General features: G+C 62.9%; 3 protein-coding genes across 8 annotated transcripts; 2 read left to right on the forward strand and 1 right to left on the reverse strand.

Moving 5' to 3' along the window:
• The first annotated feature begins 2,937 nt into the window (after positions 1–2,937).
• Positions 2,938–4,084, forward strand: LOC111156050 (phosphoglycolate phosphatase). Its single transcript, XM_022516630.1, has 2 exons — positions 2,938–3,606; positions 3,714–4,084. The coding sequence occupies exons 1-2, from the start codon at positions 2,967–2,969 to the stop codon at positions 4,037–4,039; spliced, it is 966 nt and encodes a 321-aa protein (XP_022372338.1). The 5' UTR covers positions 2,938–2,966; the 3' UTR covers positions 4,040–4,084.
• A 2,007-nt stretch (positions 4,085–6,091) lies between these two features.
• On the forward strand, positions 6,092–8,441 carry LOC111156179 (BRICHOS domain containing 5). 2 transcript variants are annotated; one of them, XM_022516895.1, is made up of 6 exons: positions 6,092–6,806; positions 6,952–7,098; positions 7,287–7,442; positions 7,516–7,634; positions 7,889–8,025; positions 8,114–8,275. In XM_022516895.1, the coding sequence occupies exons 1-6, from the start codon at positions 6,756–6,758 to the stop codon at positions 8,206–8,208; spliced, it is 705 nt and encodes a 234-aa protein (XP_022372603.1). In that variant the 5' UTR covers positions 6,092–6,755; the 3' UTR covers positions 8,209–8,275. The 2 variants fall into 2 exon arrangements, with proteins under 2 accessions (XP_022372603.1, XP_022372602.1); XM_022516894.1 differs by having other exon boundaries at positions 7,516–7,617; positions 7,872–8,441.
• A 189-nt stretch (positions 8,442–8,630) lies between these two features.
• Positions 8,631–11,981, reverse strand: LOC111156180 (MTOR associated protein, LST8 homolog). 5 transcript variants are annotated; one of them, XM_022516897.1, is made up of 9 exons: positions 11,931–11,981; positions 11,251–11,415; positions 11,037–11,088; positions 10,792–10,954; positions 10,330–10,405; positions 10,095–10,247; positions 9,139–9,263; positions 8,876–9,039; positions 8,631–8,766 (listed from the first exon to the last, which is right to left on the reverse strand). In XM_022516897.1, the coding sequence occupies exons 2-9, from the start codon at positions 11,377–11,379 to the stop codon at positions 8,648–8,650; spliced, it is 981 nt and encodes a 326-aa protein (XP_022372605.1). In that variant the 5' UTR covers positions 11,380–11,415; positions 11,931–11,981; the 3' UTR covers positions 8,631–8,647. The 5 variants fall into 5 exon arrangements, with proteins under 5 accessions (XP_022372605.1, XP_022372604.1, XP_022372606.1 ...); XM_022516896.1 differs by having other exon boundaries at positions 11,251–11,445; positions 11,931–11,949; XM_022516898.1 differs by lacking the exon at positions 11,931–11,981 and adding an exon at positions 11,579–11,885.
• Positions 11,982–12,458: the final 477 nt, after the last annotated feature.

Below are 12,458 nucleotides of genomic sequence, written 5' to 3' on the forward strand. Positions count from 1 at the left end.
CTGTGTGCTCCAGAGCCACGTCAGGCTCCCCAGGAGTCAGAAAAGGGCCTCTTGATCCAGTGACTCCCATGTCCTGCCTCAGCCAGAGCCCAGGCAGGCCAGTGGACAGGCCTGAGGTCTCTGAAAGGCAGAGTGGCCAGCGCAAGACAGGAAAACTAGAGTTCCCCTTCCCCCCAGATGGCCTCCTCCGGTCCCACCCAGCCCTCAGCATAGGCTCTAGCTGCACACTGTTTGATATTCAATGCTCTGGTCACAGAAACACCAGCCCCCTTTAGGAGGACTGCTCAATCTCTATTCTTTGGATGTACTTTAATTTATTTAACCAATCTCATGTTGAAGAATTTTTAGATTGTTACCATTTTTTTTTTTTTTTTTTTGGCCACTTGAATCCTTTTTCAATGACTCCCATTTTTACTTGGCTCATTAGAAGCAAAACCATCTGGGAAAACACAGATTCAATTGCTGCTTGCGTTTTCTAATACAATTTAAGTCCTTGCAAGGCTATTAAAATTAAATAGAATCTGTTCTTGGGCCATCTCCATCTATGCCCCATTCAGTTGGCAGGCAGGGCTTCCTCACTTGCGGGAACCCTGGCGCCAACCATTCACAGGTATACAGTGAGCATCTACTATGTGTCGGGGACACCCCATGATCGTGGGGTACTCCTCTCCCATCCAGACACAGGGCATCTCACACCTCAATTCTCCCCGCCGCCCGCCTCCATGAAGTGTACCAAGTGTACCATCCCTTCCAGCCTCTGGCAGGACCTCATCCGTAACAATGTCCTCTCCTGTTCCAGACCATTCCCTCCTTCCCACTACGCTGGCTCAGGCCCTACCACTCACAGGGAATGTTAAGGCAAACAGGTGTGACACGGCTCCACTCTGGAGTCACCTGGGTTTAATCCCAGCTCTGCATTGTCCAGCTAGTGACTCTGTGTGACTCAGTCTCCTCATCCATGAATGGGGACGCTAACAGTCCCTGCCTCCTAGGACCATCTCGGTCCGACAACAAAATGCAGGTAAGGAGCAGTGCTCAGCGCCTAGATGTTTACTGGGTGCCCAGGAAACCAAAACAACTGGGCAGTATTCTCCAAGCTGGCCGGTGGCTGGGCAGCAGTAAGACTTCCCATTCTGGTCAGTGTATACACTAGATGCTTCTGGGTGGTGAACAAACCCCGTGCTTCCCAGAGTCAGCTGCACACCAAAACTAAGTGGGAAGAGGCAGGGAGGAAGGCTCCCCTTGTGGGTAGTGGGTACACCAGGCAGGAATATTCTGCACGCCCTGCCCTTGTGCAGTCAAATGCTCTACCACTGAGCTATACCCCCCCCCCCCGCCCTGCCCTTGTGGACCATGGCCCTTCAAACTTCCTCCAGGAGTTCCCGGGGCCGGCAGAGACCAACAGAAACCAGCCGGCTGTAAATAAACAGGGCCCTAAGGGAACTAAGGTCACTGGTTTACCTCATGGGTTTTGGGGTGGGGGTGGTGGGTCCGAGCTGACTTTATGGAGATCTGGGGCCCAACAGAACAGCAGGGGTTGACACCCTGGGAGCTGAGAGACTGGGTGGCCTGGCACAGGGTAGACTTTCAGGAAACCGGGGCCCTTCAGAGCTCTGCTACCTGGTCCGATGGAACGTAGTAACAAGCGCCTACCGGTGTGAACTTGCGACTCCCCTCCCAAGTAGACTTCACCCAAGAGAAATGAGTGCCTGGGTCCCCGATTGGCTGAGGGGGAACCAGAACGTCCATGCAGGTATTATTTACAACGCTCCCAACCTGGAGACCGCAGTGTCGCTCAGCTGCGAAACAGACACACAGGGGTGTGTCCTTACGACAGCGCACTGACAATGAGCGCGCGCGGCGGGATGGCCCCACCGACCTGCTGCTGAGCCGCAGGAGCAGCCCGTGCTTCCGTCCCGGCGCTGAGACCACCTGGGAAGGCAGGGGAGGCTGTGACTCACCCCGCAGCGACAGGCTCGGGAAAGTGGCCGGGGGAGGGGAATCGTTCGTGTCTGGAGAGGGGCCGCCAGGCAGCTTTCTGCCGCGACGGAGAGGCCCCGGCGCGATCCGGGCCGCGTTTGCACGGGCGTCTGTGTGAAAACGCCGCCGCGCGGCACACCGGACGCGCGCACTTCACTGACGGTGTGCCTCACGAGAGTCGGCCGGGGCCCCCGCAGCAACGCGGCCGCCGAGCGGGGTCGCGCGGCCCCGAGCCCGGCGCCGGCAGTTACCGGCTCACGTGATCCCTGAGGCAGCCCCAGCGCCCGGCCCTGCTAAGGCCCCGGGAGGGGGCTCCGCGCACGGCTGGAAGCGGGAACGCCGGGCCCACCGGGACGGAGCCCCGGGCTGGCCCTCAGCAGCGGCCTTACTCCGCCACGCGCCAGCGGCGTGTCCCGGGCGGAGGGCACGGCCCGGCACCGCCCACGCGAAGGTGCGGACGTGACTCGGGCCCGAGGGGTACAGCGGCTCCCCGCCCCCCTTCACGTCCTGCCGGCTCCAGGCCACGGAAAAGCCAGCCAATCCGCAGCCGGCCCGGCCCGGGGTCACTCCATTAAAGGCCTCCGTCACCTAAGCTGACCACGCGCCACCAATGGGCGAGCCGCCCCGAGGCAGCCAATGAGCATCAGCCTTACGGCCAGCGCCGGCCCTGGGCTTCTCCGCAGCGTTTCCGCAGTGAACGCTCCACTCCGAATGCCGGTTGGCTCCCTGCCAGCCAATCAGCGGGGCGCCCCGGGCCCGTCAGCCAATGGCCGCCCGCCTCCCCGCGCCGGGCCGCGACGGTTGGCGCTGAGCTCCCGCAACCCGCGGGAGGCGGGGGCGGATTGGCGCAGGCGGCGTCCAATGGGCGGCGCACGCGAGCAGCGGAGCCAATGAGCGCGCCGGGGGCGGTGCGGGCGCGGCGGCGGGCGGCTGCAAGGAGCGGCCGGTGGCGGCGGCGGCGGCGGCGGCCGGTGGCGGCGGCGGCCATGGCGGCGGCGGAGGCCGGCGGTGACGACTCCCGCTGCGTGCGGCTGAGCGCCGAGCGGGCCCGGGCGCTGCTGGCCGACGTGGACACGCTGCTGTTCGACTGCGACGGCGTGCTGTGGCGCGGCGAGACGGCCGTGCCCGGCGCGCCGGAGGCCCTGTCGGCGCTGCGGGCCCGCGGCAAGCGCCTGGGCTTCATCACCAACAACAGCAGCAAGACCCGCGAGGCCTACGCCGAGAAGCTGCGGCGCCTGGGCTTCGGCGGCCCGGCGGGGCCCGGCGCCCGCCTCGAGGTCTTCGGCACGGCCTACTGCACCGCGCTCTACCTGCGCCAGCGCCTGGCGGGCGCGCCCGCCCCCAAGGCCTACGTGCTGGGCAGCGAAGCCCTGGCCGCTGAGCTGGGGGCCGTGGGCGTCGCCTGCGTGGGCGTGGGGCCCGAGCCGCTGCAGGGCGACAGCCCCGGCGCCTGGCTGGAAGCGCCGCTCGATCCCGACGTGCGCGCCGTCGTGGTGGGCTTCGACCCGCACTTCAACTACATGAAGCTCACCAAGGCGGTGCGCTACCTGCAGCAGCCCGGCTGCCTGCTCGTGGGCACCAACATGGACAACAGGCTCCCGCTGGAGAACGGCCGCTTCATCGCGGGTCCGTGCGGCCCGGGGGCGCGGGGGTGGGGGCGGGCCGTGGGCACCTCTTCCCCTCTGACCCCGGGTGCTCCCCTCTCCTCCCTCCCCTACGTCTCCGCCCCGCAGGTACCGGCTGCCTGGTCCGAGCCGTGGAGATGGCCGCCCAGCGCCAGGCCGACATCATCGGGAAGCCCAGCCGCTTCATCTTCGACTGCGTGTCCCAGGAGTACGGCATCAACCCGGAGCGCACCGTCATGGTGGGAGACCGCCTGGACACGGACATCCTCCTGGGCGTCACCTGTGGCCTGAAGACCATCCTGACCCTCACCGGCGTTTCCACACTAGGGGATGTGAAGAGTAATCAGGAAAGTGACTGTATGTCTAAGAAGAAAATGGTCCCTGACTTCTATGTTGACAGCATAGCTGACCTTTTGCCTGCCCTTCAAGGTTAAAGATTTAGTGTCTTTAATCTCCAGAATAAAACGAATTGAACACCACTTACCCAAATTAATAAGTGGGGCTTAAGCATCCGCTCAGCTAGGTGGCTTCAAAGAGTATACTTGGAGTTAAGTAAAGGCACTAGTTGTTAACCTTGGAAGTAAACGTTTGGGGGGCAATATTGTTTACAAACGCTTCTATTGGAAGATGCACTTTTAAACCTGGAGGGCATTGTGGGGGGTCCTGGGCTTCGGGTGCCATTGACAAGGACAGGCTTAGCATCTGTCCAGGATTCAGGTGACCTCAGGGTGGTTACCCAGCCTGCTGATGGGCCCCGGGCAGGTCTAGGGATGTTCGATGTTTCATTGAAGATTTCATTCAGGGATCAGGCCCCCCCCTTCCAGGCCAAAGGGAGAGCGGTCTGATGATTTTGACTGTTGTGAGAAACTTGTACAAACGGATGCACAGCCTGTTGCTGTGGGCATCTGCCTGTGAGCCTGCTGTGGCGTCCCAGCCCCTCACCTGCAGGGTGGGTGTAGAGGACAGCGCTGCTCCCAATGCTGTCTCCCTGTCCTTGGGGTGTCCTCACCACCGCCCCACACTTCCTTAAAAACCACTCTGATGTCACAATCAAGTGTCTGTTCCGTTTCAGATACCCAGGGCTGCCACACCTCATACGTGATCACAGAGTTCTGTAAACTCAGTCCAGCTAAACCTCAGCTTTCTCAAATGTGCATTTAAATCCAGCTGATCTGGACTGAGCACATTGTTAGCTGAGTGGCCAAGAGTGTGGATGCCTTTGCTGAACTCTGGGCTGCTGTGCAGAGAGCTCAGAGTAGCGTTGGTACCAAAAATTATTTTTTTAAACTTTTGAACAACTTTTGTGAAACGGTGGAATTGAATCTTAAGTCTGTTAATTAATAGCTGTGCTCTGTCTCGTAGGGAAAATCCCTCCGAAGAAGTCTGCGTGCCCCGCACCCAGCAGCACGGCTAAAGGCACGTGCTGGCCAAGAAATGCCTGTCACCCTGGGCGCCCTCTGGGTGGGGCAGGAAAGAGGTGTCCCCAGGAACAGGAAATCCTTTCGCAAAACATCCAGTCTCTTCTTGTTCTGCTCCTGAACCCTCAGTTGGGGTGGGGGTTACATGCCCATGGTCCTTGAGGCCACTTCTTTTGGCTCTGGAGTTCCTTGTCAGATGCCAGTGGGAAAACCGGCAGGGTCTGTCTGCTAGCCAAGAGTTCTTGGCAGAGGGCTCTGGCCTTTTCTGCCTGTTCCCTAAAGTTGCTGACCTGATGAGCAGACCGTCCAGCTGCACTTGGAGGGTAGGGCCTGAGAAGCTGTTCCTTTTGGCAGACTCCTTCCCAGCGCCTCACTCTGTCCCCAGTGGCATTTGCCCACGAGCTTCTCTCCTAGCCCGAGGGGGACTCCTTCCCTCATGCTCAAAGTTCTCATAGCAATAAAGGGTGTCCCGAACCCACAGCTCTTCCCAGGCCCAGGCTCTATGGGGTTTGGACTCTGCTGTGGGGCATCATGAGGGCAGCCAGCGCCTGTGAGGTTGGTGGTGCTGACGTTGGCTCTGCGAGGTCGGCTCAAGTTGGGTCTGGATATTGAGCAGGCCTGTCAGGGCGTTGTCACCCACACCAGGAGCACGCAGCAGGGCAAGCAGCACCACCTGTCCTGCCGGGCAGCGCCCCCGGAGCCCACGTGCACCCCACCTCTGCCCCTCGTTGCACTGTGTGAACCCAAATGCATATTAAAGTCTCAAACCGCGCTAACTCTGGCGTTCTTTGCCCTTGTTTTGATAGCAGCCTTTGCGCAGAGGCTACAGCTGCGTAGCCCGGGGTTGGGGGGGGGCGGTGCTGCTGTCTAAGAAGGACGCGTTCTGGGATTCGTTCCAGAGCTGGGATGCTGACCGCCAGGATGCCATCGCATCCCAGGCCCATGACATGGAGGGCTGGCTTCAGAAGAATCAGCAAGACCGGCACAAAGGAAAGCCAAGAACAGGAAAGGGCAACAGGGTGAAGGGGCGCGGAGCCCTCATGTCCTGCCAGTGCCAGAGGGAGCCCTGACTCAAAATCTACAGCACCGAGAAGTCGGAGATGTGAGCTGGGAGCAGAGGAAGCCAGCTCGGGCAGGGCAGGGCGGGGTCTGGCCGACCTGACTGACCATCCCGGGGCGTGTGGATGGGCCTGTCGGCTGCGAAGAAGCCATCCTGCTCCCAGTCCCATGTGCTGTGGACTGCCCCTTGGCCCGGCCCATCTGAGGGGCCGGGAAGTGGCCGGGGGACGGGGGATGTTAGGACAGAGGCAGCGCGAACTCCCATACCAGTGTTCGTGGAACACATTTATTGATGGCCTGAGCCCTGGGAATCCAGGAATAACCCGAGACACTGGAACAGCCTCTTTAGGAAAATGAAGTCTGTCCCCAGCCAGACTCTAAAGTCGTCCTGCCTGGGCCTTGGGCTGCCTTCATGCCAATCCATAGGACTTGACTTCCTTGACCGCTGGCGGCGCTCTTCACCCTCTCGGGGCCCCGCACTCTGCACAGGCCGGGTGTCGGGAGAGCCAGGCACCGTGACAAACACCCTGCACCCCAAGCAGGGGGAGCTGCCCTGGCTCCAGGAGAGGAGGGGGCCGGGACGGTGGCTTGGCTCATCACGGCTGTACTAAGGTTTCCCTAGCTGACTCCAAGGGGTGGCAGACAATCCCCGCATTGTCACCAGGGCTGCACCATGGAGCAGAGGCGCTGCGATGAGGAGAGCCCCGGGCCTGGGCTTGTCCAGGTGAGTGCCTACAACCACCCAGCACCCTCTTCTAGGACGGGAGACCCTGGGCACGCCCTGGGCAGGGGACAGGAGTGCAGGACCCACCTCGCGCACCTCAGCCCCTGCCTTCCTGAGCCAGCCTGCTCCCCAGTCTCTGTTCCAGGCCCCACAGGCTGCAGTGTGCCTCCAGGTGAAGGCCAAGGTCTGCCCTGGGGGCTGGAGGGGCCCCGGCCTGCTGCTGCTGCTGGCACTGGCTGCTGCTGGGGCTGTGGCTGGAGGACTTCTTGGCTTTGCTCACAGTCCCCCCAAGGTGAGCTCCTCCTGGGGACCTGGCCTGGGGCACAGACAGTGGGAAGGGGAAGGAAAGGCCAGGACCTCCCAGCCCTCCAGTGGAGCCAGGGCTCAGAGCAGTGACTGGAACACCAGGGGTGGCGGGGAGGGAGGTGGTGTCGGGGGCTGCGCCAGCCTGCCCAGTGAGCTCTGGCTCCCCAATCTCAGCCTCTGCTGCAGATGCTCCGTCTGACCCCCCCAAGCCCTGGGGCACACCGGTCCATCCAAACTGCCCAGGTGGACGCGGCCCAGAATATGGCAACCATCCGGGTGACCTCGGCTCAGAGCAACCGTAGCTGGGCAGTGCTGTTCGACGGGCAGAGCGTGAGTGGGTTGGGGGAGTGGTCAGCACCCACAGAGGCTCGGGTGGCCCTGCCTCACCCGCCTGCCTCCCTAGGGCTGCGTCTGTTACCGCCCCTCGGAACACCCAGCCTGCTTTCTCTGCCCGATGGAGCCCCGAGACCGCGAGACCCTACAGCTGCTGATGAACACGTCCAGGGTAAGCAGCCCCATGCGGCCAGGCTCCCCGGGCCAGGGGGCAGACAAAGGGTCCTGTGTACAGCCCAGGCCTGAGGCAGGCTGGAGCTCTGGTTTCAGGGAACAGAAGGCCTGTCTTCTCTTGGCCGACGCCACTGACAAGAGCGAAGGATGGTGCTGGCCCCAGGCCAAGTGTCCAGGGACACACAGGCATGGCCCCAGCCCAGGGGAGCGCCAGTACCCCCACACCCTGGCCCACCAGAGCTTTGTCTGCAGGACCACAGGCTCCCCAGCCCCAGCCAGGACACCCACTACACCCAGGAGCTGCTGGCAGTGCTGGGGAGCCGCGAGGTGGACCCTGCCCAGGTGGGCGACTCTGTGCGGCATCTTTGTGGCAAGACGCCCATTTACTGGGCCCGCCGAGTGGAGGGTAAGTCAGGTGCTGTTGTGGGGCCCGTTGTGGGGCCCGGGCGGAAGGGGTTGGAGCTGCGGGGGCTCACGCAGGCCCTTTCCCCCAGGGCCCCAGAGGCAGCGGCTCATCTACCTGTGCATCGACATCTGCTTCCCCAGCAACATCTGCGTGTCCGTCTGCTTTTATTACCTCCCAGACTAAGTGCCTCACCCGGCCAGCCCCCCAGGCCGGCCTCGTCGCAGGTCATGGAGGGTAGCTGTGGGCGGGAGTTAATAAACGCTCCACCTGGCCGTGACACTGTTCTCTCGGGCCTCAGGACACAAAACGGGCAGGGTGGGTACGAGCACGGGCTTGGGGTTGGGCCCCAGCCTGGGACCCCGTGGGCTCTGTGGATCTGGAATTTTGGAAGCAAGTGAAGGCTGGCTCGGCAGGCTTCTGGGCCTCGTCACACCCACAGAAGCAACGGGAGCTGAGAAAACCCCAGGGCATGCTGGCCTGGCCAGTTGCAGCCGGCCACGGGGTCCAGCGGGCTCGAGGGTGAGGGGCTGGCCCATGGAGGTTCACACTGGCCTGGGCAGCCGAGCACACCTAGTCCGCAGGTGCTCCCTGGACAGCCGCCTACAATCCGGGGAGCCACGGGCTAGCCCAGCACGCTGTCATTGAAGGCCAAGCAGACGACAGCTTTCTGGTGGCCGCCATACTCTCTCTTAATCTCTCCTGTCTCCACACACCAGAGCCGGGCCAGGTTGTCAGACGAAGCTGTAGGGAGGGATGGGGGCAGGAGCTCAGGGGAAGCCCCAGGCCGGGGCCCATCACGGCAGGAGCTGGCCGGCGCCAGGCGGTGGTGGCCGGGCGGGCAGGGGCTCACCGGTGACGATGTACTGCGAGTCCCCCGAGAAGGCGCAGCCCCACATCCAGCCGCGCGAGGACTCCCCCGGGTTGCCGCTCTTGATGCTGAGTTCCGTCATCAGCGAGAAATTGGACGTCCTCCAGATCTTGCACGTCTGGTCAGCCGAGCACGTGGCCAGGAGCCTAGGGGTAGACGTACGTGCAGCAGGGGATCGCCAGCAGCCACTCCCACCTTCACCCCGGAGCCGTACAAGGGCCCCACCCCCCGCAGACCGCACGCACGTGGAGTCAGGGCTGAAGCGGCACTGCAGGGCGTAGCGGGCGTGCGCTGGGATCTTGGTCTTCGGGATGAGCTGTGTCACCTCGTCACCAATGCCCCCAGTCAGGTTCCAGACGTAGCAATTCCCCTGCGATTGGAGGGGATCGTGGGACACCTGGAGCCTTCGGTCTGACACCTGGGAAGGGAGGCCCTCATGGCCAGACCCGGATGCAGGGGCTGCCGTCCCACTGGGGGCTGCACACCGGGATCTGGGGGCTGGGGACACATGGCAAGCGCAGCTGGGCCGGGCTGCAGGGAGCCCCAGGCAGTCTGAGAGCCGGAGGCCATGCCTGGCCTTCGAGCAGAAAGCTGCTGGCTCGAGGGAGGGTGAAGGATGAGATGGGAGCGAGACATGTCAGATGGAACAGCCGGAGGGTGACGTGGGGACACTACGGGACCAGTGAGTCATCGAGAGGCAAGGGACTTTGAAGGGGAGAAGACGAGGCCGGATGGGAGAGCGGGGCCACACCACAGTGTCCCACAGCCATGGCGAGGACCCAGGGCGCCAGGGGGTCCACGCAGGGAACGCTGGCATCGGCGGGCGCTGAAGGAGCGCTGTGTGGGGGCAGAGCCTCAGTGAGGAGGGAGGGCGGCCGCTGCACAGGGAGCGGAGGCAAACGTGGGCCAGGAGGAGCCAGGGAGGAGAGGGAAGTAGACAGACTCGAGAAGTTGTGGAGGTGGAAGTCACGCCCGCTGGCTGAGCTGTGCAGTAGTGAGAGGGGGCGTCAGCAGCAACACCCCGCTTTCTGGCTTGGCTGGCTGGCTTGGATCTGGAGCCCAGGATGAGGAAACAGGCCCGGGGGATGTGGGGGGGGGGTCTGAGGAGCATCTGGGGACTGAGCCATGTGCAGGGAATCGGGAAGACCAGGGACTGGGTGCTGAGCCAGCCTCCCCCGGCACAAGCACACCCGAGACTCACGGTGCTGTTGACAGCCGCCATGTAGCTGGCGTCAGGGTCAATGTGGGCAGACGTGATGGAGACCTCAGGCTCGGGTATCAGCTGCTCGTTGTGGTCAGTTTTCAAGTCCCAGATGTGGATGGCACCGCTCTGGTCCCCCACAATGAGCTCCGCCTGGGGTGCAGGGGAGGTGAGGGAGGGCCGGTCCCCTGCCCTCCAGAGCCCCACGGTGCCCGGCCCTGGGAGCGTCCCTCACCTGGTTGGGGTGCAGGCACACGCAATTAATGGGTGCGTTCACCTGGAAGATCCGCTGGCACTGCAGGTTCCGGGACCTTTGGGGGCACATGCGCTCTACTGGGTGCTGCTGGCGCCCCCAGACGCTCTTTTCCTACCATTTATGCTCGTTCCTCTGCTGATAGCAGCGCTGTCACACCACACACCAGCTAGACTTCCCCCACCCCCCCGGGGGCAGCCCCTCAGCCCAGGCTTGGGGGACTCACTCTCTAGAGCTCCTTGGAGGATCAGGCTGAGACTGGGCTCATCTTCGTGTGGCTCCACCCCCTGCCCTACCCTGGTTTTGTCACCACCCTCAGCAAATCACCCGCAAAGAAAACCCCATCTGGGCCTCTGCTCGGAGGGCCCTGGCCTGAGACAGCCCGGCCTGGCCCCCCACCCCCGCACACCCGGCAACAGGCCCTTCCTGCCCGCTGCCCCACACCTGAGGTCCCAGATCCGCGCTGTGCAGTCCTCCCCACCCGTGTACATCCAGCGGCCATCCTCATGGAAGCCCACGGATGCGATGTTCTTGTTGACCCCATCGTAGCTGATGATGGGGTTGGGGTTGTTGGAGCTGAGATCATACATGCGGATGTGCTGGTAGCCTGGGGACACAGGCTGAGCTGCAGGGTGGCTGTGCCCAGGCCAGCCCAGCAGGGATCGGGGTGGGGCCGAGGGTACAGCTACCTGCAGCGGCGATCATGCTGCGGTCTGGCGTGATCTCCAGGGCATTCACCTGCTAGGTCTGTTAAGGAGGACAAACAGCCCTCGCGCCCCCGCCCCCATCTGGCTTGGCTGCTGCAGCCTTTCCACCCCAGGCACCCCTTCCTCTTCCCAGGCTGCTGCCCCCACCAGGCATCCTTCCCGGTACCGCCCTCCCCACCTCCTCAGTGAAGGATACAGAGTCCTGATGCTGAACCGTGCGCGTGCAGATCCCACTGTGGGCCTGCCAGAACCGCACCGTGTGGTCATAGCCCGCAGTGGCCAAGATCACCGGGTCACTGCCCACTGTGCCGGGGGACGTGTTCATGGTGTGGAAGAAGAATCGCCCGCACAAGACGCACTTCTGAAAGGCAGGGGTCAAAGCTCAGAGCATCTGCAGAAGAGAGGGGTGTGCAGAATTTACGGAATACTCTCTAAGTCCACTCGCTGCTGAGAGATAGGCATTAGCATTCCCATTTTAGAGAGGTGGAAACTGAGGCTCAGAGGCTCAGGGAACGCATGACAACCTGCGGAAGTGCGCGCTTCGTTCCCCGCCCCACGGACCCGGCCGGGACGCCAACCCCACCCGCCGCCGGCAGGGGGCAGTCGCGCCCGGGGCGCCGCTCTGCCGCAGGGGCGGACCGCGCATGCGCAGGGGCGGCGGACGGGCCAGAGAGGAGAGCCGAATGCAGCGGTTACGCATGCGTAGCAGGCCGGCGGCTGAGCCTGATGGGAGGGGGTGCTCTCTGGCCAGACCCTCGGGCTCCCCCGTGCTCCGCCGACAGCCCTGGCTTCGTCCCGCTGGGCCAGCTTCCCCAGGCACGCTCTCCCGGCCACCCAGCGGCGGCTTTCTGGCCCGAGTCCCGCGGCCCCCCGTACCTTACATGCGGCTCTGCGCTCCGCCGCGCCTCAGGACGGCGAGCGGAGCGAGAGCGAATCGATAGAGGCCGCGGCCGAGCGTAGAGTTATCGATGGGCCCTTAAGGCGACACCATGGGATTTACGCGGGGGTGTTGGGGCGAGACCAACGTTCTGGGGTGGGAGGGGCCAGTAGAGGCCTCCGTGATGCCTGGCCGCAGCGTTCTCCTCACGGGCACCGCACCCTTCAGACCGCTACCGGTTTTCCAAACTTGGTCCTGAGGCGGGGCCGGGACCAACCCCTCCCCTCCATCCCCTCTTCCCCACCCCTCGGCTAGGATGCCCAAGTAAGTTGGAGGACTCCCGCCCAGTTAACGTTTGAATTGCAGGTAAGCAAGAGTCATTACAGCTTTTGGTATAAGTATATCCCAAATACCGCATGAGATATACTTACCCTAAAAAGTTACCTGTTGTTTATGGGGAATTCAAACGTAACTGGGCGTTCTGTAGTTTTATTTGCTAGTCCTAAGTCTGGGCCCTTTCGGTCCTG

The sequence above is a fragment of the Enhydra lutris genome, unplaced genomic scaffold (assembly GCF_002288905.1).
Source record: "Enhydra lutris kenyoni isolate GAN:26980312 unplaced genomic scaffold, ASM228890v2 scaffoldscaffold45, whole genome shotgun sequence".
In the NCBI taxonomy this organism is placed as follows: Eukaryota; Metazoa; Chordata; class Mammalia; order Carnivora; family Mustelidae; genus Enhydra; species Enhydra lutris.

Bases quoted from the DNA above. Each gene is read 5' to 3' on its own strand.
- LOC111156050 (XM_022516630.1), top strand. From the start codon at position 2,967: ATGGCGGCGGCGGAGGCCGGCGGTGACGACTCCCGCTGCGTGCGGCTG. The intron at 3,607-3,713 runs GTCCGTGCGGCC...TCCGCCCCGCAG, and splicing joins GAACGGCCGCTTCATCGCGG to GTACCGGCTGCCTGGTCCGA.
- LOC111156179 (XM_022516894.1), top strand. From the start codon at position 6,756: ATGGAGCAGAGGCGCTGCGATGAGGAGAGCCCCGGGCCTGGGCTTGTC. The intron at 6,807-6,951 runs GTGAGTGCCTAC...TCTCTGTTCCAG, and splicing joins CCGGGCCTGGGCTTGTCCAG to GCCCCACAGGCTGCAGTGTG. The intron at 7,443-7,515 runs GTGAGTGGGTTG...CTGCCTCCCTAG, and splicing joins TGCTGTTCGACGGGCAGAGC to GGCTGCGTCTGTTACCGCCC.
- LOC111156180 (XM_022516899.1), bottom strand. From the start codon at position 11,379: ATGAACACGTCCCCCGGCACAGTGGGCAGTGACCCGGTGATCTTGGCC. The intron at 11,089-11,250 runs GTATCCTTCACT...TAACAGACCTAG, and splicing joins CGGTTCAGCATCAGGACTCT to CAGGTGAATGCCCTGGAGAT. The intron at 10,406-10,791 runs GTGTGGGGCAGC...GTGCCCCCAAAG, and splicing joins GCGCGGATCTGGGACCTCAG to GTCCCGGAACCTGCAGTGCC.